Here is a 27420-nt window from a genome sequence, read left to right as displayed (position 1 = left end):
ATCGTGCAGCTGGAAGGGCCTGCAGTCGGTGTTGGAACAAAGGGCCTGATTCCGTGCAAGCGCTCGGGACAACAAGACCAGGGCGCAGAAACGGGGGGGTGCTGGGACTCCAAAGAGGCACCTTCCCAGCAGCCCACGCTAATTGCAGAACAGCCCCCTGAGTGCAAAGCCCAGGACCTGCCGCAGACACTCACTGGAGTTCTTGGGGAGCCCGTCCCCGATGCTGATGGTCAGGGTCTTGCCTCCTGCTTTGAAGACGGCCACGTCGCCCTGGCCCCTCAGGAATGTCACGCTGCGGGTGCCGCCCCCACCCCACCCGACCTTCTTCACCCGGAACTGTAGTCTGAGCAAGTGGGGAGAAAGGCTGTCAGGGCTCAGGGTTCAACCGGGGTCCCCCACACCTGGCGGGGGGGGGAGTCTTTGTTTGAAAAGCCCTAGTGCCATTGAACTTGACAAATCAGGGTCACAGGCTTCCCCTAATTACCCACAGAGCCCCCAGACTAAAATAATGACTTCCCCCACCAGCCATTCTACAACCCCACTCCCCTCCCAGAGCTGGGAATAGAACCCAGGAGTCCTGCCTCCCAATCCGCCCCCCCCCCCACTCTAACCAGTAGCCCCCACTCCCGTCTCAGGGCTGGGAATAGAACCCAGGAGTCCTGCCTCCCAATCCGCCCCCCCACTCTAACCAGTAGCCCCCACTCCCCTCTCAGGGCTGGGAATAGAACCCAGGAGTCCTGCCTCCCAATCCCCCCGCCCCTCGAACCAGTAGCCCCCATGCTCCTCCCAGCGCTGGGAACACTGGGCTCTCTAATACGTTGGTGGAGCCGAGGGGCAGATTGGCCCCAGCTGCACCCCCCCACCCCCCGGCCCTGCCCCACCGCCGCTCACGTGTCAGCGAAGCTGAGCTGCATCTTGCGCTGGGTCAGCTCCTCGTAGCGTTTACACAGCAGGCTGATGAGCTCGGTCTTAAAGATGGACTCCAGGAAGCTGTCGGCTTCCTCCTCGTGGAGGATGAAGAAGTCGTCCTGCCTCGTGCTGGCCAGACAAAGAACCAGAGAAGAGGGTGTCAGAGCCCAGCTGGGAGGAACCCTAGGGCTGGCTGGAGGCCACACGGACCCATCTGGAGGCCACAAGGGCCAGGGAGCTGTCAATTTGTGAAGCTGCCCCTGGTTGTAGGGGTGTCCACGGACTGTGACGCTTTGCCTGGGGCCTCCCCCTGCAACCCCTTCCTTGCACCCCCACCCCGGTCTGTGATGTCTTCATCTCCAGCAGGGACAGGGAAGTGTCCACGGCTGCCACGCTGGCCCTGAGGCTTTGGAGAAGTTCTTGCAAAATGCGGGGTGGCCACCAGGAAGAAGGGAGACACTGGAAAGGACAGCAGGAGAGCCCGCCCACCAATGCGCCCCGTGCTGTGGGCCCGGGGCATTGGTAGGAGGGGTTGAGCTGGGTGCCCATAGGGCTGAGGCCATAGCAGTGGGTTGGTTCCCTGGTGGTGGGGGGTGAAGCTGAGGACTTCTGGAGGAGGAGTCACTATGCCCACATGCAACCAGACCCATATTTGTGGTCCCAAGACCTTACAGGGGGCTGTGGGGGTGGGTGAGGTCCAGGCTACTAGGGGCCCTGGCAGCTGCAGGGGTCACCTGAGCGAGACTCTGCAGATTGCCTGGATCTCCACCTTCTTCTTCAGCACCTCCTTGATCTGGCCTTTCTCGGGACCCTTTTTGACCTTCTCACGGCCAATCAGGTAGAAGTACTTGGGGGTCAGGATGAAGTCACGCTTGATGGGCTGCGGAGAGAGATGGGGCAGCAGTATGAGGGGAGGTGAGCGACAGTGGGAGAAGCCTGGACCGACCCCGGGGAGTCAATTGCCACGTCTCACAGGGAGCAGCACCGGCGACCCCAGGGCAACAGCGGGCGAAGCTGGGGAGGGGAGGCCAGCACTTTAGGGTCATTGCTGGGGCAGAAGTGGTTAAACCAATAACTGTCTGCAGATTTCAGAAGGGGAGAATTCCCACCCCGCTCCCACGCCCCTCCAAAATCTCTCTCTGTTTCCATCTGGGCAAGGGGAAGCAGAGCCCATTTTCAAAACCCAGCAGCTGCCAGCTCCCGGGGAGGGAGCAATGGACACATCTGAGATCTGACCGACTGCAGCCCTGCCGGAGGAATGGGTATGGGATCCCACGGACAGCAGGGCCCTTGAGAGGACTCTCCCGTCCCTACAGCGCAGCCTGGGATTTGCCTCTCCCTTTCTGAGAGGAGGAGGAATTCCGCTGGCCCCTGCCCCCAGCCCCGGATGAGTCCAGTTACCTTGAATCTCCGGTCGTACTTGGTGACCGAGTCAGCGAAGTCTATCCGCTCCCTCTTCCCCATGAACTGACGCAGCTCAGGCCTGTCCTCCATGCCCAGATAATCGCCCACAAAATTCCGGTTGATGCTGTTCTTCCTCCTCTCCTTGAAATTGTACAGGATGTGGGAAGCTGGGCAGGGACACACATCAACAAGAGTCAGTCACAGAGCGGGTCAGTGACCCGTCCAGGCAGGTATGTCGTCCCTGTGTTGGATGCTTTCAGAGGATGGTGTTAAAAGTCCACAGAATACTTCACTGTGTAACCCTATGCCATGGGGGTGGACATATCTTCCTGACCCACAGTGTATGACCTGAAGCCTGAGGATTTATAGCTCATGGGATTTTTGTCCTAGCTATTCTAACTGCAAGTGCTATTCTTGGTCATATAAATGTCCCATCTCACTGAGCTGCTGGCTCAACAACATCCTGCAGCAGCAAGTTCCACAGGTTAATTATAAGTCACATAAAGTGTTTTCTTTTAGCTGTTTGAAGCTTGTCAACTTTTAACGATGCTGACTACCCTCTAATGCTTGTGTTGTGGAATGGGAGTGCATGCCTGGCCTTCTTTGCACCATCATTTTAGGTGCTTGTATATCTCCTTTCGCTTTTGGCGTGAACAATTTGAGAGTATTAGTAAACATCTGCAGTGGTATTAGTAGTACAGGTAGGAATACCTGCACGTCCATATTACGTTACAAACGTTTATTAATTAATTAAGCTTCTTATCACCCCAGCGGAAACAGAGGCATGGAGAAATAAGTGGCTTTCCGGAAAACACAGAAGAAATCACAGAAAGCTTGTAAAAGAGCTAAGGATTCCTGCCTCCCACTCCCCTACCTCTCTCCCTCCCAGAGCCAGGAATAGAACCCAGGCGTCCTGCTTCCCACTTCTCTCAATCCAGACCCACAGCCAGGAATAGAACCCAGGAGTCCTGCTTCCCACTTCTCTCAATCCAGACCCACAGCCAGGAATAGAACCCAGGAGTTCTGCTTCCCAGTCCCCCAAATGCTAGATATATTGCTTTTTAAACAAAAATGTATTAAAAGGCCTTGACAAAAGTTGGCAAGGGCTAACTTTGTGCCCTGCCTGCTTGTCCCCCGCCCGCAAATGGCTCCCCAGCTGCTCCTCCCTGTGCAATCCAGCAGGCGAGAAGGTGGAACGCCCAGCCGGGCTAAGTGCACTTTACCCCAGGTTGTATCAGCTCCCTGCTCAGTGTCTCCACAGAATTTCCCGCCCTGGGTCTGCTGGCACAGCTCTCGGCCCTCTTACCCTCCTCTCGCATCTGTTCGTACTTTCGGATGGCGATGTGCTTCCGCCAGGCCTTCTGGATAACGCGGGCAAAGCCATCAAACTTCCGCTCCCGCATCTCCTCCAGCAGAAAGAGCTGGTGGCAGAAAAACACAAACGCACAGGGAGCGTGAGACCCAGCCAGACCTATGCAGAGACGGGGTCGCAAGACAGAGGCCAACCCGTGCTCTCCTTAGGGGCTGCAGAAATGGTGTGAGTCGAAAGACGGACAGACAGGCAGGTTTCTATCTCATCTAAACCTCTCTCTGTATCAGCGATCACTCCCTCTAGGTTGCGCTGGATGATAGAGGTCACCAAGCTGGCTTTACAGGGGCTGCGCCCAGTTTTCTTCATTCCCCACGGGGGGTGGGAACCAGAATTGCAGCCTCCCCAAAGCCTCCTCCCTTCTACCCATCAGCTGAGCCCCTGTAAGCCAAAGGCTGGGGAAATTGATGAAAACATTTGACACCGATTCGGTTCACGTTTTTTTTTGCACCCTCTACTGTTGGGTGTTTACCCCAAAATTAACGAGCCCGGGAGCTCTCTGCAGAACCCTCCTCTCTTGGAAATGCTTTGTCATTCCTTAGATCCCCTCTGCTGATGTTCCACCCATTAGCTGCAGGGCAGCCCTGGGAAAGAGCAACACAGAGTCACTGAGACCAGGCGGGAGGCCCTTTGCCCCAATTTCATGGCGATGGCTGGTGACCGGCTACCCCTTCCGGCATCTGTGCTGGCTGGAGTCGGGTGATTTTATGGGGGCTGCTTAGCACATCCATTGCCCCCCCCCCGCCCCAAATCCTTGATAATCCTTGGGGGGCAATGGGTGAACCCACATTGCAGCAGGCAGCTCCAGTCTTAGGGGAGATGGGCCGGAGCAGGGACACTTACCGATTCTGGGTTCTTGACAAAGATCTTGCTTCGGCCCATCTGATACTGGTCGGCATCCATGTTAACAGACCGCAGCAAGTGCTGCACACCCTGGCGCTCGTCCCCGCGCCAGCACGGCCACGTCTCCGCCGTCAGGATGGCGTACCTGCCAGGAAAGGGGCAGGTTAGCTGACGGGCTTCCGGTGACTGCAGCTCAGATGCCTTCAGAAACAAGAGGTCCTCTCTGGAGCTCCCAGGCCAGGTGAGGATCTAGCTGCACTGATTCCTGGCGCAGTGGGTGGGGGCCCAGCCTTGGCAGAGGGCACCGTGCCGGGGGGGGGGGGGCCCTGCAGCACTCACGGAGATGGCCTTACCTTTGTAGAAACTTGTGAAACACCCGGCGATAGGCAAATCCTGCCCTGCGTACGCGGATGTTCTCTTTCAGCCCCAGATATTCCACTTGGTGCTTCACCCTGAAAAGCGATGAGGGGAAGAGAGACGCTCAGCGCAGGTGACCGACGCGCCCTGCGGATGGACTCTCGGACTGGAGGGGTGCCACCTGGATTTTGCCGAGTCTTGCTGGCAACGTGGGGGTGGGCATGTACATGCAGGTGTAGGAATGTGAGTGTGTGCATGTATGGAGGAGCATATGTGAGTGTTTGCATAAGCCTGGCCTGCTGGTTGGCTGTGGGCTCTGTGCCTCAGTTTCCCCCTCTGTAAAAGCTTTGAGATCTACCGATGACAAGCGCTGTATAAAATTATTATTATTAGTATTAACCCTGTCCGGAATCACAGAAACGAGAGAGAGAAAAAACCTCATGTGAAATTTTCAAAAGGGCTTCAGGGACTTAGGAGTGCAAGCCTATTTTCAGAAGAGACTCATTTTCAATTAAATTTTGGCTCATAGGGGCCAGGTTCATAAAGGCAATTAGGCCCCGAAAGATGAGGATCGTGGGGTTGTCCAAAGCACCCGAACAGATGAAATGCCTGACACCCATCAAAGTGGGTTTTTGGGTTTTTTTGTGTGCAGATAAACGGTTTTTCTGGATCTGCGGGCAGTCCCCTGGAGCTGCCTAGTAATTAATCTTTGGCTTCTTGCTCACTCACCCGCAGTGAGGAGCAGTCTGACCCAGGAGGCACTGGTGTTGACTCAGGAAACCTAGGTGCCATTCCTGTTTTGCTCCTCAGAGACCTCGGAGAAGGTGTTTCCCCTCCCACCCTTTGTTTAGACCATCAGCTCTTTGGGGCAGGGACTCTCTCTCACGAGGTGTATGTGCAGCGCCAAGCACAACAGGCCCCCTAGGCGCTACTTGTAATGCAAGTAACGAACGGCGAAGGCCTCTCTCACCTGCTTTCCTCCCAGTCCTTGGGTCTCTTGGTCTCATTGGGTTTGATGCAGCGGATGTAGTGTGGCGTGCATTTCATGAGCGTGTTCACCAGGTCGTTGGCCTGTTTCTGTTGGAAAGACCGACGTCGACAGTGTTAACAGTCTCACCAGCTCCCCGAGGGAAGGGAGAAGCTCTCCCGTAACCTCCTGTCGTACCTTGATCTTGGAGCTGGCTGTGGTCGGTCGGCCCTTCTTGTCGGCATCTAGTTTTTCTGGGAAAAGCATCCGGATGAAAGCACTAGAAGGCAGAAAAAGTCACCAGCATGAAACCATCAGGGACCCACCGAGTTTCGGAGCTCCCTGCGGCAGGGTCTGGCCAGCTCAATGAACTCATTTCAGCTCTGGATCAGGCAGGTGCAGCTGCTGTTGAAGTTCACGGGAGCTGTACCTGTTTACACCAGGGCTGAATTTTACCCCAAATTTTCCCAAGGGGGCTGACCAGCAGCAGATGGGAATAGGGAGATAGGAGATGCGCTATCAGATCAAACCAGTGGTCCACCCAGTCCAGTGTCCTGCTTCCTACGCTAGCTAATACCTGATGCACCCCAGGAAGATGAGCCCCACCCTCCCTTAATGGACTGGCGCAATGCTGCACATGAAGGGGAGACGCTTGCCTGACCCCTGCGAGCTGCTATGCCAGAGGCCAGTGTATAACCCAGCGGGCTGGGACACCACTTGTCCGAGGCCAACAAAGGGTTAACCTCAATTAAGCTCTGGGGAAGGGCTGTTTGGGAGACAGAGGGGAGAGAAAGCCACTGGGAAGGCCAGGCGCCACACTGGGAGTAGGGAGGAGTCACAGCCCTGTCCTGTCCTCCTCCCTGCAGGGACAGGGCTCACTGAGTGCAGCTGGGCTCGTTTCTCTGGCTCATCTCAGCAGTTTGCACTCAGGCACTTTCGGAGGCTGCACGTAGACAGAACTCAGGACAGTAACTTTAACAAGACCCCTGTGATGGGACCGGCTACATGGCCAGTGCGGCACTCACTATTCGCTGCTCTGCATGAGCTCAATCAGGTCAGTGAAAAGCACGTCCCGGTTCCGTTCACAAAAGCCATTCACGTCATAGGAGACCTGGAAGGAAAAGTCAGAAATCAGCCCTCTGCAGACCAGATCGACTGGTCACATGAGCTGCAGCGCCCCGTGCTTTGGAAGAAATACACATTTGCCGTCAAACGTCCCATGAGCAGGTCGCATATTTCTTGCATTTATTCCGCGTTATCCCCCCAGCGATTCCCTCGGGTCATGCTGGGTCTACAGCCTGTTTGCAGGCTCTCTGTGGGGAGCACTCCCTATGACAGGACGAGCGTCACTCTTGGAATCAGGCATCTGGAACAAATGCCTCTGATGCCAGGTGACTGCAGCTTTGCTGAGGTGCCTGACTAAATGCAGTCTATGGATCCGGAGCAGTAATAACTGCATGTGTCCATACGGTGCATATCCACATGTATACACGGGAATCAATGGGACAGCTGGACATTATCCATGCAACAGGTGCGCATCATTCGCTCTCTCTGGGCACTTACCTGGTCCTTCGCACCATCATACCCGCATCATACCTCGCCCCTGTGAGCTAGGGAGGTGTTATCCTCATTTTACAGCTGGAGAACAGAGGTATAGGGTAGATTGAGGGATTCACCCCTGTGGCAGAGGTAAAACTGAAAGCAGGTGCCCTGAGCCCTAGCCCAGTGCCCTATTTATTATTATTTGTATTATCGTAGCACCTTGGAGCCCCCTCACGGATCAGGACCCCACTGTGTTAGGTGCTGTACAAACACTGAACAGAAGGGCAGCCCCTAAGAGCTTATCCACCAGACCACCCTTCCTAGCCATTCGCTGCATATCCCCAGGTATCCATGCAGTGGGCGGCTGTGTCCACGTGATGTGTGTGTACTCCCATCGGATTAGATGCAGACGCCTGTCCATGCAGCGTGAGCGGACAGGTATCCATCCCGCGTGCTGGTGTGTGTACCCGTGTACAATGTCGCTAGGCCCTGCGTCCATGCAATATACCTTGCCTGCATAGTGGTGTATTACGAAGCCCGAGTTCCAGCTGTTAAAGTGCTCGTGAGTTCCCACCGCCGCCTGCAGCTTCTGCAAGAGGGTCTGGTCCGCCCCTTCCCCCGTCGCATGCATGGTGGCACAGACGTCATCGAGGACGCTCATGATCCCAGGAGGATTCTGGGAGAAAGAGCAGAAACAAAAGCAAGGAAGAACGTGGATGAGGGGCCCTGTGTTCACTGCATCACTGACCTGCAAACCTGGGAGCTGCCAGCAGCAGTGCAGGGAATGCCAGTCGCACAGTGTCAGGGATTGCCCCTGAACGCTAGGCCAATCCCCGTGCCAGGCTTTGGCCGCTTCAGCCCAGCCACCTGCTGAGTGGGGTTATTCTCCACTCAGGTCAAGCGAATTAACCCCTTATGCAGAGCATGTGGGGAACAAAGTCTCTCCCCAGCGCTGGCTCTTTCCCTGCCGTTCTGCAGCTGAACACTGCACAGGGGCTTCAGCCCCCTTCAGCGCCCAGTGGGTTAAGCACCTTCCTCAGGGACAGACCCCCCCCACCCCGCCCCAACCAGGAATGACAGCAGAACTCCCCTCTCTTACCAGCTTGTTCTCTATCAGGTCACACACCACTTTGTTATTGAAATACTGGATCGGGGTCCACTTGATCCCCTCCTGCACATACTCTTCCTAGAACAGACAAGAGAGGCCCAGCTGATCCCGCTGTGCCAGGCAAGAACGGAGCTTTGGAACCCACAGCTGGGGCACAAGCTGATGGGGGAGGGGGGCAGTTTCCTTTCTGGGGCGCAAACCACCTGCCTTCCTTTCATGCACATAGAGTAATTCCCTCAGGCGCAAAATTGTCTCTGGGCCTTGGGCTTACTGCAGATGCATTCAGGACTTTTGAGCCAAGATTTTCAGGAGTGGGGGCCTCAGGTGAAGTTCCTACATCCATACGGAAGCACCTGCTTTGCAAAAGTGCCGAGCACCTTGCAGCCCGCCCCCGTTTCCCTAGACTCTGCCAGGGGGCCCATCACGGAAAAGAAAAGACCATATGCAAATGAGGTAATGCATACACACAATTATGCAAACAGAGCACTACCTCGTTTGCATAAATTCTCCTGATTTCAGAACCTCCAGCCTTAATGGGTCTGTCTCTGCTCTCTCCCCAGCCCTACAGCGCTTTGCCCCGGTGTGTACCGTGTACCGTACCTGCTCCGCTTTAAGGGTCAGCTCTATAAAGATCTGCTGTAGCTTCTCATTCACAAAGTTAATGCAGAATTGTTCAAAGCCGTTTTTCTACAGAATTATAAAAGAGAGAGAAAAAGTGAGATCCCAGCTGGGGGGTTGGCTCCCCCCACTCACACCCTGCCGCTCCCAGGTCGCTCCTGTCGGGCCTTATGGGGCGTTGAGAATAACCAGCATTCTGCAGGGGGCTCCCCGTGAGAACACCCAGCTCCAGCTCGGGGCTCTCCCTCTCCTGGCTGGTGGGTCCCCCGGGCACTGTGGCTCTGCAAGGCCTGGCGATCGGCTCCCCAGCTGGCTTGCAAGGGGAGACATTGGCATGGGGGTCTAGGGTGATGGCCACTGACTCCAGGGCCAGTCAGTGGGGAGGACGGGCACCAGGAGGGGCAGTTGGCAGGCTGGTCTGTGCAGAACTGGGTGTTATACAGCGGCGGGGCTGACTCACAGGCAAACACAGATCAGTCCCCAGAACAGTGGAGCCCTGAGGAGGAGGTGTGTGCCACCATTTTGGGGTGTGTGCCAAGAAGGAGCCTGGGGGAGAGGGGGCAGGTGGAGGGGGAGGAAAAAAGGCTTAGTGAGGAAACAGTGACTCTGCAAGGGAGGTACCTTTGGGTTCTGCATCTGGGAACCCCTCTTGGCAGTCTAGGCGGCAAGGGGAACCCCCGCCTTTCCCTCTCAGCTGTTCTGTACGGAGTGATCATGCCCTACGGGAGGGGGGAGCTGGCACCTCCCTTCAAGTGTAAGAAGTACCTGGAATATTTCAAAGCCGTAGATATCCAGCACCCCGATACTGTACTCCTCATTGGGCTTCTGCATGGCCCTGTTAATGGACTGCAGGGGAAGAAACGGAGAGAGGAAGTGAGTGAGCAAGCGAGCAAGATAGAGAAGTGGGAGAGGAGCAGGGAGAGCTTCATCACCAGGACGTCTAGTTCTCTAACACTTTACAGTGCGTCTTTCTGGCCTCGCGGCTCTCATGCATGGGCTGACCCTGGCCCTGGGGGAAGGGAGAGGGACCCTGGTGAAAGCCAAACCCTGTCCCTTACTCACATCACACCTAAAATGAAAGCCAGTCACAGCGGCTGCTTTGGCCCCAGGGACATCGTACCCAGCGGAGAACGTGAAATCTAAGTCAGACACGTCCCCTCCGTCACAATTCAACACACCATTCGCCACTGCTAATCCCAAGTGTGTTGGAGGGTGGATCTATCTATCCATCCATCCCCATATACCTCTCTATCTATCTATCCCCATATACCCCTCATATCCATCCATCCATCCATCCCCATATACCTCTCTATCTATCTATCCCCATATACCCCTCATATCCATCCATCCATCCATCCATCCATCCATCCATCCATCCATCCATATACCCCTCATATCTATCTATCTACATATACCCTATCTATCTATCTACCTATCTATCCCCATACCCCGCCCTCCTCCTTGGTATCTGAGTGCCAGCCAGAAGCCCTGCCCCATACTCAGACATGGTTTGACAACTTCTGTAAGGGAGGGGCCAGCAGCTGCTTCTTGATGAGGAGGCGGAGTAGCTGCTGCTTAAGAGACAGGTTGAAGGGGGAGAGATAGGACCATCATATCCTCTGCCTTCCCCTCAAGTGTTGGGGCAGGGAGGCTGAGGGGAACCCCGGCCATGGGCCTCTTCAGGCAGCTGCTGCTGGACCCACAGCTGGTGAGATGGGAAACCTGAAACCACCCCTGGGTAGATGGGACTCAGTTTCCAAGGGGCATCCCATCCTGGGGCTGATCTCCCCCAGATTCCTAGCCAGGACTCGGGAACAGCCACAGAAGAGATTTCACACAAAGCCAGGGACCCACAGGCTCTGGTTAACCTGGGAGCTTGGGGCACGACCCTCACCTCCACGAGGAAGTCAAAGACCCGCAGGTAGAGCCCCTTGGCCAGGGCGTCGCGGGTGTAGGACGCCTGCTCCACGTTGAGGGTCACGTTGATAGACTCTGACCGGCCACCCCATTTGCTGTCCATCTTCCTGCTGGTGACCTTGTCATTGAGCCTGTCCTTATCTATCCCCAGCAGGTAGGCAGGGAAGGCGAGCACTGCGCACAGGGAGTGAAAGTCAGGGTGTCTCTAGACACCCCATCAGCCCATACAACTCCCTCCCTCTGCCGTTAGTTGTTGTTCCCCAGCTTAGCCACACCCTCATGGACAAGGGGTGGCTGTAGTCTAGTGGTTAGAGCAGAGGTCCTGTGTGCCAGGACTCCCGGGTCCTATTCCTGGCTCTACCAACGTCTTGCTGAGTCACCACGATCCAATTCACGTCCTCTCTCTGTGCCTCAATTGCCCCATCTCTAAAATGGGGACAGTGATGCTCAGCCATGTCTGTATTGTGCTTTGAGACCTGCCGGGTAAGGAATTTGCATACAAGTTCAAAGCATTATTAAAAGCATCTCCACCTGATCTCACAAACTGAAAAGGCTAGCTTGAGGCATTCCGGTTCTCTGTCCATCTTTAAATCCCGCCTGGATATTGTAAGCTGCTTATCTGCCCTGACACTGGATGGAAATCTGCTCATTCAGCTGCCTCCTAGTCTTCTCTACTGGCCCTTTCCCAGGGGGGAGACGGATTCAGGCTGCCGGACTCACGGTCAGGGTTCTCCACCTGGGCATAGTTGCCCTGTTCTCGGAAGCTGATGTTGCCCAAGTGCAGGATTCCAGCCACGATCTGTAGCACCAGCTGCTGGTCCTCCCTGGCGATGCCTATCACCTGCATGGCATTCTAGCGGGCAGAGAAAACATCCCATCAGCTTGATTTAGTTGGGGATTGGTCCTGCTTTGAGCAGGGGGTTGGACTAGATGACGGGCCCCACACTACAAGGAGGATGTGGAAAAATTGGAAAGTGTCCAGCAGAGGGCAACAAAAATAATTAGGGGGCTGGGGCACGTGACTTTTATGAGGAGAGGCTGAGGGAACTGGGATTGTTTAGTCTGCAGAGGAGAAGAATGAGGGGGGATTTGATAGCTGCTTTCAACTACCTGAAAGGGCGTTCCAAAGAGGATGGACCTAGACTGTTCTCAGGGGTAGCAGATGACAGAACAAGGAGTAATGGTCTCAAGTTGCAGTGGGGGAGGGGTAGGTTGGATATTAGGAAAAACTTTTTCACTAGGAGGGTGGTGAAGCACTGGAATGGGTTACCAAGGGAAGTGGTGGAATCTCCTTCCTTAAAAGTTTTTAAGGTCAGGCTTGACAGAGCCCTGGCTGGGATGATTTAGTTGGTGTTGGTCCTGCTTTGAGCAGGGGGTGGGACTAGAGGGCCTCCTGTGCTCCCTTCCAACCCTGATATTCTATGAGTCCCTGGTGTTATGGCTGTAAACTTATCTTGGGAAGATTTGGAAAATAAAAAACACCAGCAAAAATAAACCTGCCGTGAACATTTCGGAAATGGAATATTCAGCCAAAAAAAAAAAAAAAAGAATGTGGTTTTTTGACAGCGAAAACGGTTGGGGTGTCCTGCGGGACTCCCAAGGGGTATAGGCGTGTCCACACATTCAGAAATGTTGCCCGAGAAGAAAGCAGCATCTGCTCCCGGGACACAGTGAAACCCGGACACGATCAGCCCTGCTGTATCAATCTACCACCACGCTGACAGCACTAGTGAAAAGCAGCCACCTCTGGGGTGGGAAGAGAGCGACGAGGTGGCAGGTAGCGCCCTGCACAGTAGTGGCTGGTTGACGTTGGCAGAGGACACACCTCTGACAAAACGTGCCAGGGGCTCATTCCTGCACACGCAGAGCAGGCGGGATCAACCAGGTGTAGAAAGCAGCCTGGGATCCAGGGTACCTGCCTCAGGCAGGAAACCGAGTTGGTGTTAAGAGGGAGCTTGGTACATTTATAAATGGGACGGGGTGGCCCGTGACAGCAGAGGACTGGACCAGTGACCCAGGAGGTCCCTTCCCATCTTGGGTTCCTACAGATGTGGCTGAGTGGACCTTGGAGGCCCTTGGCAGCTTTGCCCCTAAGGGGTGCTTTTGGTTGCCATGCGAATGCTGGGGAAATAATACAAGATGGCAGCACCCCTGGTTCAGAGCCCGACCCCCTCCCATCTCCAAGTGTCCCCCTCTCAGACGGCATGCAGGGAGCCCAGCCTGGCTGCATATGGCCATGGGCTCTCGGCACATGCCCAGCACAGTACAGGAGGCCCAGCTCCGCCAGCCGGTCCTGTTGATGAGCTGTTATCTGGCATGTGGCTGCAGGCAGGTTGCCACTGTCCCCACCTGGATGTCCAGCCCTTTCTTTCAGCTCCAGCCAGCCCCTCTGGAATACGGGGCCGGAGGGCCTCAGGAGTGGGAGAAGATGGGGCCCAAAGAGCTGCCTTCTTGGGGGTCAATCCTGTTTTCATCCACAAGCTGGGTTAGGTCAGATCAGTCCAAAATGTACAGAGACACATTCTAACATGCCCCACTGTGACCACCCTCCCGTCCCCCTGGGCCACTCACCATGGTCTCGTGGAAGTCGCTCCGGTCATCGGTGCCGTCCACCTTGTAGGTTTCGGACTGGTTCAGATAGTAGTAATAATCGGGGGTCATGATCCCCAGGTTCTGCTGCTGCTCTTGGGAGGCCCCTTCAATGAGCTGCCGGTAAAGGAGAGGTGCAGAAGCAGGGCTGGGGTCAGCTCATGGAAACGAACCGGCCCTCAGGGACCCCCTGCTCTGCCGCTTGGGGCCGGCTGTCCCCACTTGGAGTTCCATCCCCTGCTCAGCCAGAAACTCAGGCCTATCAGCGGCTCTTGGGCACAATTCTGCTAGAGACACTACACGGCGTAAACAACGCATAGGGGCACGCACGCTCATTTCCATGCACGGATGCCAATACACAGGCCAGTCCATTTGCACACTCAGACGCACCACGGTGCCCACGTGAACGCATATGCACGTTCACTTACTCGCACGCGCACACACACACACTCGCACGTTCGTAGGCAGTCTGGCACCCACGTGCTGACGTGCACGTTCACACTCAGCCACGTTCACGCTCCTGTTCACACGCACACTTGACCGCAGCGGGCGCCCTGGTTTGTCAGGGTACCTGGTAGTAGATGTGGAAGTTCCTTTCGCTCTCATTCTGGTTCACCACCCTGGATTTCTCCAGCAGGAAATTGGAGATCTTCCCTCCATCCGGCTCACCGCCCCGGCTGAACTGGATTTCAAAGTATTTCCCCTGCCGAGGGAAGACATTTCAGCCGTGAGGCTGCAGGGCTGCGGTTCTCTGGGCACCAGCCAGAGGCTGGGCCATCTTGTTTCAGGGGCCACCCCCCCCCTCGTCTATGGAAGTCTCTCCCACCTCCTCCCAAGACCCTCTGCCTTCAGGCCTCAGCATGTTTCTTTTCCCCAAACCTGCTGTCTCTTGTCACTGGCAGCTTTCTGGGGCAGGGCCTGTCTTTGATTACATGTATGTACAGCACCTAGTACGCCAAGCTTTTGACTCCTGATCGGGGCTTCTAGGTGCTACTGTAAAACAAATAATAGCAATAGACAGGACTCGGGGCAGGGTCTTTCTTTTTGGGTCATCTCATCTCTGACTTTCTTCCTGTCCCCTGAAGGGTTATCTTTCCTTCCCCTCATCTGGGGCCCAACCCTGAGAGGCGCTGACCATCCACAAGGGCAATGCTTATTTAGGTCCTTCCTACAAACACTGCCCCGATCCCTTTCCAGGCTGCACCGCCCACAGAGCCAGCCTTCCCACTGGCAGCAACCCGAGCAAGAGCCCGTGCTGCTGGAATGGGGAAACTGAGCCATGAGTTGCTGATGGGAGTATGGGGCTCTGATGGTGAGTCCCAGTGCTGGAGAGGGATATAAGCCAGTCTGTGGGATTCAGAGATTGCACACGCAGCCTGAAGGATAAGTGTCCCGAGTAGCCACTTGCTTTGCTTGTACTTCAGGCCAGCTCTGTTCCTATCAGACTTCCCCAGGGGATGGGTAGGCTGCAGAAATGAGCCAGATACCAGTGTCTCCCATGGAACTATCACATCTCCCTATCCGCACACCCCTCCCCGGGACCGACTAGCAGTGAAATCTGGCCCTGGAGACTTACAAATCGGCTGGAGTTGTTGTTCCTGACAGTTTTGGCGTTCCCAAAGGCTTCCAGTAGAGGGTTGGACTGCAGGATGATGTCTTTCACATGCTGAGGATTAGAGCAGAGACTGGGCAAGTCAGAGACGGGGCAGGTCCGTTGGCTCCTGGGGGACTAGTCACAGCTTGGTGAGGTGCAATGGCAAAGGGCTGCCAGAAAGCTGGCAACGTTGCACTTCACTGTTTAGGTGCAGGGGATTATTGCTAGCTCTTGGCTTGGAGCGGGTTTGCTATTTCCAGCTCTGGGTTAGTAGGATGGAAGGGCATTGCTCGATGGTAGGCTGGCACAAGGCGGGCACTGCCAGCTCCTTCTTGGTGTGCGTGTGGGGGAGCGCTGCCGGATCTTTGTTGGGAGCGGTTGGTTTGGAAGGGCCAAGTCCTGGATTAGAGCAAGGCAGGCATTGCCAGCTCTGAGCATGGAGGGCAGGGTTTGAAGAGGAAGCATGGTCTGCTGCCTGGCACGTCATCACCTTTCCCGGGCTAACCTAATGTGATCTCAGCCGGCGGGGAGAGCTGAGGAGCTGCAGAAGATGGGGAAAGAGGAGCTGCCCTCTGGCAGAGAGAAAGACGATTCAAACCTAGGAAAGTGGGTGGGAGGGAAGGACGGGATGGAGTGAGGTGGGGGAAATGGAGAGCAAGAATGAAGAGAAGACGAGTAGAGAGAGGGTCAGAGAGAGCCCGGGCTGCAGAGGGAGCCGTACCTGCACTTTCTCTCCACCTCCGGACACTTTGGAAATGTAGCCCATAATGTATTTGGCTGCCACAGTTTTTCCAGCCCCGCTTTCCCCACTGCAGAAACATTCAAACAAAACAGGGGAAAGTGAAATAACCTGCTCAGTGTCTACATTTCCAGACAGAACCACTGCCCTGCTGGAGGTTTCAATCACTTCTAAGCCTGCTGTGGGTCTCAGAGGCAGATTATGCTTTTGTGGGGCCCTGGGCCACAGCAAGGGGGGGCCCTCCCCACCCCTTCCACCTGCAGTGCCCCCCATACCTCTCGTGCTCCTGCCAGGGGGCGGGGTATGGGGGCTTCCCCAGCTTCCTGGCAGGAGCATCGGGCGGGCAGAGCAGGGCAAGCCCCCTCACCCTGACCCCGCTTCCCGGCAGGAGCGCTGGGCGGGCGGGCAGAGCTGATCCATGTGCGGGGGCGCCCATTTTTACGGGCCCCCGCAGTTGGCCGGGGCCCCTGGGCATGGACCTCGTTGGCCCAGTGGCTAATCCGCCACTGCAGATGGGCAAGGTATCTCCTTGCCCAAAGACAGAATATTCATTCCTACCCTAGAACGGGGTGCAGACAGTGACAACCATCCATTGATGACTGAACTTTCCTCTTTGGGCCTGTTTTCCTGACCTTCCTTTGTCTATTTAGGTAAACACTATGGGATAGGGATGGTCTCTTGTTCTTTCTGTGCAGCGCCCAGCACAATAGGGGGCCAGATCTCCCTTGGGGCATTGCAATAGAAATGATAAATAATTTTATAACTCGTAGACCCTTCTGTATTCTCTCTGTGTCTGCGGAAGGGGAGCTCTTGCTGGGTACAGGAGGCTGGTCCAGTTTTGAGTTAAATAGCTCTTCCTAGTCCCTGTGCCTGGTATTGCAGTGAGGAGGAGCGGAGGTGTGCAGCGATATGTAATCCTGGCTTGACGGCACTGCAGCAGGGTGGCGACGAGATTCCAAGCACCGCACACTCTGGCTCCTGGCTGACACTGATGCCTGAACTGTTACTAGTCCTGGTGCCTTGTACCTGGAAGGGAAGTCTCTGGACTTGCCCACATCCGGACAGCTTCTTTGCAATATTCAAACAGACACATGACTTGCGTCAAGGTCATTTCCTGTGCTGAGCTGCCGTCCTCTTGCATCCCAGCCAGGCATATTCGCTTTTAGCAATGTGGTCCAGGGGACTGAATGCAGCACTCAGATTCAGTAAACCTGGGCTCTATTCCCAGCTCTGCCGCAGACCTGCGGGATGACCTTGTGCAAGTCGTGGCCCTTCGTTGTGCCTCAGTTTCCCCTCTCAACCTTTGGCTGACTTGTCCGCTTAGACTGAAAGCCTTTGAGGGCAGGAACTGTCTTTTACTAGGTGTACATACAGCTCCTGGCACAACAGCGGGGAGCCATGATCTTGCTTCATAATGAAGCATGCATAGTGGCAGTGCGGTGGGTCATGTGAGAGAGGAAATACATTAGGGCTTGTCTACATGGGAAAGGTTAGCTAGTTATACCACTATATAGTCTAGTTAAAACCGCGATAGCTATACCAGTGTCCACACACACACAGGTATAACTCTAGCAGTTTAAATTCACACCTTCGCTTATACTGCTCCAACTTTCCCCTTGGGCTGGTCTGGAAGCTTGTTCTCTTTAAAGTGGATGGGAACCACAACATATAAAAGCCTAGTGGTGATGACCGGTGACGGCAGGACACAGACCCTCTCCTAGCCCAGCGTTTCATTGGACACCGTACCAACGTGCTCCCTCCTAGGAATGCAGAGTCCAGGACGTCTGCCAGTTCCTTTGATGACAACACTGATGAACAACTTCACACTGCGATGGGGCTTTCCATCCCCGAGCACTTTGCAGATTACACACATCCACGGGGCTCGCTGCACCCCACCACGGCAGGGCAGCTGCCCTTGCAAGGCAGCCTACCCGCGGCTTCCCGGCGCATAGCAACGTAGGAGAGGAAGTGAAGAATGCTGTACCCAGTCAAAACTGGAAGAGGAATTTAGGGAGGCGGGACTGGAATTCAGCCAAGACAGCAGCACTAACAACCCTGACCATATGAAAAGTGTCGTGGAATCTCTAATGACCCCAAGGGGGCAGGACTTTAGCCCCACTCTTCTGGTTTACTTCTTCTCCCGAAGACGGCACCGCTCCCTATAGCACCGCAGTGGGGTATTGGGTCAGTACTGGCCTTGGGAAACAGACCTGACCCTGCTCCACAACGGAGATCGACCCCCACGTCCTCCACCCAAGTCTCTCTTATTTGGGAGTCGGCGTTCTTGCTACCTGATAATGACGCACTGGTTCTCTCCATCGATCAGCATGTTCCGGTACATGTTGTCGGTCAGAGCGTAGATGTGGGGCGGATTTTCATACTGAGCCTAGAGGCCAACAAACAGACGACGAGAACAGTGGTTACTAACTACAACGCAGAGTCTAACGCATAAACCAGAACCCTCTCGGTGAGCAGCACTTTCCCTCCACTTCCCTTCTCCAGTGAGACAGTCGAACAACCTTAACTCTGCCCTACAGCAATGCCATGTGGTAACTATACAAGTATGACCAGTGGCTGTCAACCTACTGACCATTGTGGGCCTCGTATGCAGCACTGTGTGTGTTATGCGGGCTGCATCCACACAAAATATATACTACCTGTATGGCCCTGAGGATGTCAGATGGGCTGCCGCTGTGTGTACCTGACTGGGCTGCAAGCAGCCTGCGGGTCACAGGTTGAGAACCACTGAGTATGACAGTGGCATGGTAATGCTTGTGACTCCAGGTTAGATTAAACTGATTTTTAAAGACACATTAGAGGTTTTAAATCTTTTCCCCCCTTCAGGGCAGAATTAAGGTTTTTTGTGGGGCCTTAGCTGTGAATTTCCATATCTTAATACCTTTGGGTTTTTTTTAAGTGTAACCTTAACTCTGAAGTTCCTGGGCTTATAAAGCTGTTTTTTGGAATAACTTCAACTGCTCAGTAATATTTTTTTACCTAAGTTGCTGACATGTACTTTCAACCTGAACACAGGTTTTATTTGGAAATATATACTGCAGTAACCCCTATAGGCCCCAGAGCTGGAGAGGAGAAAGACACCCAGGGAGCTGCCCACGGTCACTCAGCAGATCACAGAGTGAGCTGGGACCAGAGCCAGGCCTCCTGACTCCCAGTCCGAGACCCTAGCCTAGCCTGGGGCCCGTTTATACAATCCGTTAGAAATGTGTCCACGCCTTGCACGTTATCCAAAGGTACAAGACAGAGTAGCCCGAACAAGGAGTCATGTCAAACAGCCCCGCCGCAGTTCTAACCCCCAAGACCAGCCAGCCTCCTCACCGCTCCTTGGTAGAGCTCAACCTCCCGGTCCGTGAAGTAAGGCATCTGCTTGAAGGGATTGACTGAGATAAGAACCGAGCCAATGTAGGTCTGAGCTCTTTGTTAAGGTCCATCAGCTTTCCTCGTGTTTCTCCTTCCCCCTTCCCACCCAGCCCTGCGCACCAGACATGCCATGGTACCCAAAGCCAACAAGACCCAAAAGGACCGCGGTAGCTTCAGGAGCGCGGTGAGGACTTTGATACAAGATATGGGTCCAGACCAGCTCCCCCACCCCCACCTGGGGGGATTTGGGATCTGGAACTAGGGGTGCTGCAGTGGTTTCCATCAAATCCAGGGTTTACCGTTTGGTTCCATGGCTCTCAGCACCCCCACTGTACACATTGTTCCCCCACCCCTGGAACTTGGCAGCTTATTGCGGGGGGCTCACTGCAAAAAATCTCCCCATGGCGCAGTTAAGGCCCAAGGAGAGCGATGGCAGATGGACAGTTCTGGGCTTCTCTGGCTCCTTCTAACCCCGGGGCCACGGACTGGTCACACAGATTGCCACCCCAGGGGAAGGGGCCATGACGCGGCACCTTGATCAGCGGGAGAAGTAAGGGGTAGCAGCAAGCGGGGGTGCTGGAACAATTTGTATACCGGGGTGCTGAGGAGGGAAACCATGGGAATCGTGTAGTTGGTGTTTGTTATTACTACTTCAAGCCAGCACCCCTAGCTCCAGCACAGCTGGCAGTAAGTGCCTTCCCTGCTCGGGTAAGGGAAGAGCCGGGCCGCAGCGGGCTCGGGTGACCAGATAGCAAGTGTGAAAAAATCGGGATGGGGGGGTAATAGGGGCCTATACAACACAAAGCCCCAAATATTGGGACTGTCCCTATAAAATTGGGATACCTGGTCACCCTACAGAGGGCTAATGGCACAGCCCCTGTCCCTCCTGGCAACTTCTGACATGGGACTGCAGGAAGGAGGCACTGGATTTCCGCCAGGGGCAATGTTGGAGGAGTTTGTTCTTTGGGACCAGTTCAAAAGGCAGAAGGAAAATTGGATTCAGTGCCACCCAAGGGCCACATTTCAGGTGTTCAGCTCCCATTTTGGCACCTCGAGAAGGGCTTGGATTTTCGCCGGACTTCTGAGCTCTTTCGAAAATCTGCCCACTTAGGGCCGGTGCTTTTGGAAATCGGGCCCCAGCTGTAGGTGCTGATGTGGAGCATGAGTGAAAACTCTGCCCCTTGTGGCCAGGAGGTTTCCCGAAGCCCGCCCTTGCCCAGCAGCACCTGGCGGGTGGTCTCCCTCCAAAGCCTTGTCCTGCGGAATAACAAAGCGTTATTGTGGCGGTCTTGAAACGGGCTCCACTCACATGACATCACCCCGTGGCGAGGCTGCGTTGCCACCACAGAATATGCAGAAGGCTGGCCGAGGTAGACTGTGGGTTTGAGCCTGTATTGGAAAAAGGACACTGCACTAGACGGACCAGTGGTCATCTCCTATGCAGTAGGAGGTTGGGCGCTGGGCGAAGATGGGCCAAGGGTCTGGTCCAGTGTAAGGTGGCTCTTCTCTTCTTAAGACCTCTCCTCATGATGCATTTGCAGAGTTTTCGCCTCCTACCCAAGCTCAACAGGAGCTTTCTGCAGCCTCGGGCTGGACGAGTGCCCATGAAAACGGGGGCCGCCCTGCAAGATCAGATACAGGTGATGACCCCGTTTGTAGGCACCCACCACCTCTGAGTTGTGGCCTCCCCAGCGAGTATGTCGCAAGCGAAACAAGCGGTGAAAATCGCAGCCTGTTTTGGAAGGGCGGCCCCCAGCACTGCTTTGATGTGGCAGAACAGCTGTGCCACATGAAGGGGGCAGGAGGCCCGGCTCTGCGCAAGGAGCAGAGCATCGTCATTCCAGCCTGGAGGTTAACTGGCCACAGCACTCTTGCCAGTAGCACCCTCCAGGGTCCCCAGTCACTGTGGCTTGGCCAGGGTCCTCAGGGGAGGGTTCGTGTGCAGCACAGTCGGGATGGAGCACTCTGCTGCTCATCACACGTTACCACTACTTCCGGCCACCTTGGCGACACTTGCCCCTGTCGGTGATGACAGCTCTGTGTTCTGCAGCCCATCTGGTCGCCGAGTTCCTTCCTTCCTCGTCAGCTCCACGTACAGCAAGCCTGTCTGCACAAAACCCCTATAAAAAGCGCTGAAGTCGGTAGAGATACGCGGATTCACGCTGGCTGAAGATCTGGGTCTAATGAATGACATTTACGACACTCTGTGTGCACTTCGCCCAGTTGTTATGACCGACACTCAGCACTTCGTAGGTCTCAAAGCCCTTTATAAAGGGGGTACAATTACTGCCCTGCTACAGATGGGGAAACTGAGGCACGGAGACACCTCACGGCTTGCTTAGTGAGCCGGGGCGGGGCTGGGGAATAGAACCCCCGTGTCCTGACTCCTACAGCTGCACCTTCTGCATGTACTTGGGCTGCCTCCTTCCTATAGACCTGCCCCATGGTATCTGCCCAAGGTGGACCAAAGATGGAGGCACATGCACAGGAGACCCCAAAGGCGGACAGATACGAGGTGGTGAGCGGGAGGGGCTATGAGAACAGCAGGGCTGGGGAGAGCAGGGGGGACCGTTGCAATGGAGGGCTCCGGGAGAGGAGGGTGGGTGTTACGACGGGACAGCGTGTGGGGTCATACAGAGCTAGGAGAAGCCTCACTCCCTGCAGCAGATGTTTAAAGCAGGACCTGTCCCCTTCATGCCCACCTGGTTCAAGAGGCCAGGTGTGGCTTGTCCCCCAAGAGAGGGAGTGACAGTGGGGAATAGCGTGTCTCTTACAGAATGGGAAAGGGTGATGTAAGAGGAGGAGGAGGGGCTGGTGCTTCCTGGGTAATGCAGAAGTGCTCTGGACTGACTCATGGCTGGACACTGGGCCCTTACAGAGCAGCAGGAAAAAAAAAAACCCCAAAAAACGGAAGAAGCAGGTTTCTGGGGTTTGCTTCTTTTCTAAAAAAAACCAAGCAGACCAAACAAATGAGCAGCTCCAGCCTTTCTGGGCTGTTGTCACAGGCAGGAGGAGCACCCGCTCCGAGCTGTCGCAGAGCACAGCCTTGTAAGGACACAGCCTTGCCTTCGGTGGAAACCGCAGCCCACTTGAGCGCAGTGAGCTCTCTCTCTGATGTGCTCCTCTTCCCTGAGACCTGCTGTAGCTCACTGCTCCCAGCTCCCCTGCGGGGGAACATTGTTTCCAGCCTGATAGCCAGGGAATTCAGTGCTCGGCCAGACCTAGAAAGATTTCCCTGCTGCCAGCTGGCTGCCTCCTAGTAGGGATGGGACGTGGGAGCAAAAGGCGCGCTCTGGATGGCCATTGGGATGGTGCAGGCCCTTGTCTGGGCACAGGGCCAGGCTCAGTCTCATGCTTCTGTGGGTCAAACCCCATGATAATCAAATAGAAGGTCAGGGGGAGTTTATGTTCTCAGACTGGTGAGCAAGGAACTAGCCAAGCAAAGAGCGACCCTGCAGGGTTGTGCTGACTGTCTCCTCCGATTGGCCTCGCAGCGAGCTCCTTAACGCCACTGCCCTGATATAGGCAGGATCAACATCCACGGCCAGGCGGCCGTCAGAGACTCGAGCAGGAGGGGGCGCTTCAGGCAACTCAGCCCTTCACAGAAACCTTCGCCCTTCCCTGGTGCAGTGCCCCATGTGGACGAGCGCCAGGGAAGTGCATGAGACTGAGATCCCAATGCAGGAGGCTAAGCAATATCGCAGTGACAGAACTAGAACCCTGAGCAACAGCTGGGCTGCCAACGAGCATCTGGCTGCGTATGGTCCTCAAAGACCAGCTGGGCTAGGGATGGAGGCGAGGCAGGGCAGCGTGAGGTGCAGTGGGTCATCAGGGCTGGGACAGCAGGGGGTCTTGGCCTTCACAACTTCCTCTGGCAAAGAGTTCCACAGGTTGACTGTGCATTGTGTGAATGAGAACATACGAACGGCCATGCTGGTCGTCTAGCCCAGTCTCCTGTCTTCCAACAGTGGCCAATGCTAGGTGCCCCAGAGGGAAAGAACAGAACAGGGAATCATCAAAAGATCCATCCTCTGTCACCCGTTCCCTGCTTCTAGCAGACAGAGGCCAGGGACACCATCCCTGCCCATCCTGGCTAACTGCCATTGATGGACCTATCCTCCGTGAACTTATCTAGTTCTTTTTTGAACTCTGGTATAGTCTAACAGGTGCCAAAGGACAAGGCTGGGGTGCATGGGCAGAGATGTGGGGCAGGCCAGGACTGGAAAGGCAGGGGGTGTTGCAGGGGAAGCTTGCTAAAATTGCATTGGCCGAGCTGCATAGAGGGCTCAGGACTCAAAAAGCAAGGGGAGCGCAAGGGCAGGGACTGAGACCCATCAGCACAGCTGCAGTCAGGTTGCCCATAACCTTGCGAAATCCTCCACGCCATCTTCTCCTGTTTCACACCCCACCCCTCTCCGCCCTGAAGAGCCAGCTGCCGCCCGTACATGCCAGATGAAGAGGAACAGCTGAAGCGACTTTTGGAGTCCATTAGCCTATTCCCCAAATCCAGGAAGTGCTTCCCCTCCCCGACACAACATTGCCACAGAGCGCTCCCGGATCGCGTCAGAGAAGCCCGGGGCCACTTCTTGAGCCTGCTCAGCTGGATTTGCTCTCTTTGCTGGCATCCACTGACAGGGACACGTGAAATCAGCGAGAGCCCCAGAGCCGCCGAGCATGCTGTGTGCACTGGGGCAGTCCCAGGATTCTGCAGAGACCCCCATTTTGGAAATAGCCTTCGGTTGGAGCAGTGGAAAGCGTTGTTCTCTAGAACGGCTGACGCCAGAGAAGCAGCTATGGGCCACTCGAGAGGCCTTAGCATAAATCACAAAGTCAGCCACTGGATCACAGTACTATGGGGGAGCACAGCCACACCGCCAAGGTGAGGGGCTGATAGGAAACACAGCTGTGTCAGGGGACCAGGGGCAGGAACCGGGCCAGCGAGGGCTGTCTGCCTGTGCCACAGAGCACAGAAACTTTGGGCTGGGGGCTAATGGTCTTGGCACTGGGATCTGGGAAGGGTTCCAGTACTGGCCCCAGAGCCTGAGCCCTTAGGCTGGGGGTGCAAGGTAGGAGGACACCACATGGAAAGAAATAACAACCATGCTTCCTCCCTTTAAGCCCTCAAGGAAAATTCTGTCCAAGGACCTGTCTGGCAGCAGCTCTGGTGTGACGCACAAAGGCCCGGGGGCAGGAGTTGAGAGGGACTGCACAGCTTAGCTCATGGGGGCTAGCTGAGGTTGCTGCTTTTTGGGTTTTTTTTTTGAGGAAACTATTAGCTATCCTGGGTTGCAGAGCTATTTGCTAGACAGCAGAAAAAAACAGCAGGGCTCATGCTTCCTGGGTTCTGTCCGTGGCTCTGGGAGAGGAGCGTGGCCTTGGTGGTTGCACAGAGAATAGCCAAGCACATAGATTGGGCAGATTCTTTCTGAAACACAGTGTGGTTGAGACTTGGGTGTGCTATACCAGAGAACTGGATTCTGTTCTCAGCTCTGTCCAAGGTTACTTTATATGTAAAATGAAGGCAATGGCACTTGCCTGTCTCATAGGGAGCGGTACGAAGCCTCGCTCAATTGTAAAGGTTGCACAGAACAAGCGGAGGGTGAAAGAGATGAGCCTGGCTCTCGTGGTCTCCTGGCTCCCAGCTCAGGGCACCTTCCCTGTCACAGAGATGAAGGAGGCAGAACAGTCTCCTGAATGTAGGGACCGCCTGCAAAATTTGCCAGGTGGTGCAAGGAATAGGGCCCCGATGTCCAGACCCAGCAGGGGTGCGGATCTTGCCACTTGAGCCAGTCCACCCTGAGATAAGGGGATGCAGAACTGAAATGAATTCCTTCAGCAGCGGTCATGGTGCATCGGAGGCCCAACATTTAGATTTTGTAAAGATAAAGCTGCTAAATACAGAAAGGGCCTGATTCTCCATCATCCTGCCTCTTGTGCACTCATTTACACCCGTGCAGTGAGAGTGCAAAACACAACCGTTCAGCTCTGGGAAGATTTGACACCACTTTGCACAGTCTAAACACTGGCACAAGTCACAGGGCAACACAGCACCTGGCCCACAGAGTGATGATACTTGCCTGACTGTAAACCGATATTAAATGGCAACGTTATTTCACGATTGGGGTTGTTTTATATCTTGTCCTGCTGCAGTGCTGGGAACCAAAACCCCAAAATGCTGTCCAATGGATGAGAGCCAGGAAGTGAAACTGACCAGTGTGGTTTCTGTATCTGAGCAGACTGAGAGGCACCAAGGCAATAAGTAGCATCAACGATAGGTAAACCGGTTTCTGTGCGGGGCAGGGCGGTGGGAGCATGTTCCATTATGCACCATACTCTGCACTGGCTGTCCATTCATATCGGGGGCAATGCCAGGTACCGCAATGGTCTGTGCCCCAGGTGTTTCAGAGGATGCCTCTCTCCCGGGCTCTGTTGCCAGCAGGTGTGCTCCTGCTGTCTGTCTGAAGGCTGGAGCTCATGGGAGCTGGCCGTTGGCTCCCATCAGGAATACATTCAACTCTTTTACGGCGATGCAGCTCTGCGTGCCGGCTTTTCCCTTGGTGCAGGTTCCGGATTCTCCCATCACTCAGCCTTGCTTTCTTTTGAGGCTCCCGGTACTGTCCATGCCAAACTCAAGGAGGGGGTTCAAGCCAGCTACAAAAAGGCAGAGGCTTAACTGAAGTGCCGATGTGTTTTCCCATGAAACATGCCCTGGTGCTGCGGTGTAAATACTCATCCTTTTATAACGCAGATGGACTCTGGCAGATCGGCTCCCAGCTCTAGTCAGCTTAGTTATACTTGGCCTCATTATCCCACACCCTGGTACCCTGTGTCTTCCAGCCAGCCCCCTGCACCGGGGAATTTATACCAAGGCTGCAGTGGGCTGGCCGCAAATAGAAGAGATTGTTCTGCATGTTCTCGCTAGGACTGGTTGGAACCGTTTTTGACGGAAGATTGGGTTTTCAACCAAAGAATTTTTGTGTGTGAAACGTGTTCAGTTTCTGCAGAAAATTTAGAAATTTCGTAAAAAACCAAAACATTTCACTTAAAAATGTCTCCTGGGAAGGGTGCAGTTCAGGTGGTGTACGTTCCCATTCTCCTCTGTGGGCCCAGCTTTCTGGCCAGACTACATCTTCCATGATGCATCGCAGCCAGAGACTCCTAATCACCAGCTCCCTTCACCAGCGGGGTAGAAAGTGGTCCACCATGGGAGATATATTCAGGTTCCTTATACTCCTCTTATGGCCAGCCAGGCTTTTTGGCTGGATTACATCTCCCATGATGCACTGCTTTCTACCTTATTGGTGAGGGGAAGAGAGAATCATAGGAAACCCTGGCTGTGATGCATCATGGGAGATGTAGTCTGGCCCAAAAGCCCAACTGATCCAAAGAGGAGAATGGGAGCGTAAGTAACCAGAACTATAACTCCCATGAGGCACTGCTGCCCCCATTTCAATTAGAATATTTTGGTTTTTGGCCAAAATATTTCACCAAAGATTCAAATGGCCAGATCATCACGACATGGAGGCCACGGGTCCGACTGAGCCCGTCCTGCAGAGCTGGGGGAAGTGAGCTTTCCAAGGGCACCTGGCCCGATTGCTAACACCAAAGGCCAAAATATCCAAAGACCTCAGGGCTGGAATTTCAGAAGCACTTCACACCCAGCAACACCCACTGAGACACTCCCTGGCACATTTTCAAGTGAGCTCAGCACCCCATGGGCAAAGCTCTTTTGAAAATCCCGGCGCTTGTTTTGGTGCGTAAAAGGGAGCGGACTTCGTTTGAAATTCCGGCCCTGATTTTGAGTGCCGGAGAATTCTGCCCTTAGGGGCCCAGGGGGAGTGCGCACTGGTCCATTCAGCCTTTCAGAAACACCAGGTGTCATTGCTTCTCTTGCCTTCCTATGCGAAAAGCAGGAGCTTCCATACACAGATTGAGACAGGCATCTGGTTTTGTGGCTGCTGTTGAGAGTGCCTGCGTCCACTGCTGAGTATTGTTCAGAGACTCACAGGAGATATCCCTACGCCTCCTACGACAACAGGACAATTGGGAACTATTTTCCCCCTGTATCTCCAACCCTGGAAAGACA

At 54.8% G+C, this 27420-nt stretch overlaps 1 protein-coding gene across 1 annotated transcript in view; it reads right to left on the bottom strand.

Moving 5' to 3' along the window:
* The window catches only part of MYO1F (myosin IF), a 46379-nt gene that overhangs the window by 5915 nt on the left and 13044 nt on the right, over positions 1-27420 (bottom strand). Inside the window, exons 3-24 of the mRNA XM_084614307.1 lie at positions 19293-19382; positions 18248-18342; positions 15939-16026; positions 15200-15289; positions 14195-14326; positions 13606-13740; positions 11755-11887; positions 11012-11208; positions 9883-9963; positions 9100-9186; positions 8491-8577; positions 7900-8067; positions 6875-6960; positions 6048-6129; positions 5853-5959; positions 4879-4977; positions 4526-4670; positions 3620-3734; positions 2311-2480; positions 1644-1789; positions 892-1038; positions 195-343 (exon numbers count right to left, since the gene is read on the bottom strand). Coding sequence (XP_084470433.1) covers positions 195-343; positions 892-1038; positions 1644-1789; positions 2311-2480; positions 3620-3734; positions 4526-4670; positions 4879-4977; positions 5853-5959; positions 6048-6129; positions 6875-6960; positions 7900-8067; positions 8491-8577; positions 9100-9186; positions 9883-9963; positions 11012-11208; positions 11755-11887; positions 13606-13740; positions 14195-14326; positions 15200-15289; positions 15939-16026; positions 18248-18342; positions 19293-19382 — 2629 coding nt within the window. The remainder of the gene's footprint in view (positions 1-194; positions 344-891; positions 1039-1643; positions 1790-2310; positions 2481-3619; positions 3735-4525; positions 4671-4878; positions 4978-5852; positions 5960-6047; positions 6130-6874; positions 6961-7899; positions 8068-8490; positions 8578-9099; positions 9187-9882; positions 9964-11011; positions 11209-11754; positions 11888-13605; positions 13741-14194; positions 14327-15199; positions 15290-15938; positions 16027-18247; positions 18343-19292; positions 19383-27420) is intronic.

Source organism: Lepidochelys olivacea (genome assembly GCF_965140295.1).
Source record: "Lepidochelys olivacea isolate rLepOli2 genome assembly, chromosome: 25".
NCBI classification, from domain to species: Eukaryota; Metazoa; Chordata; order Testudines; family Cheloniidae; genus Lepidochelys; species Lepidochelys olivacea.
Note: the sequence above shows the minus strand (reverse complement) of the source record. Positions and strands in the feature narration are given on the sequence as shown.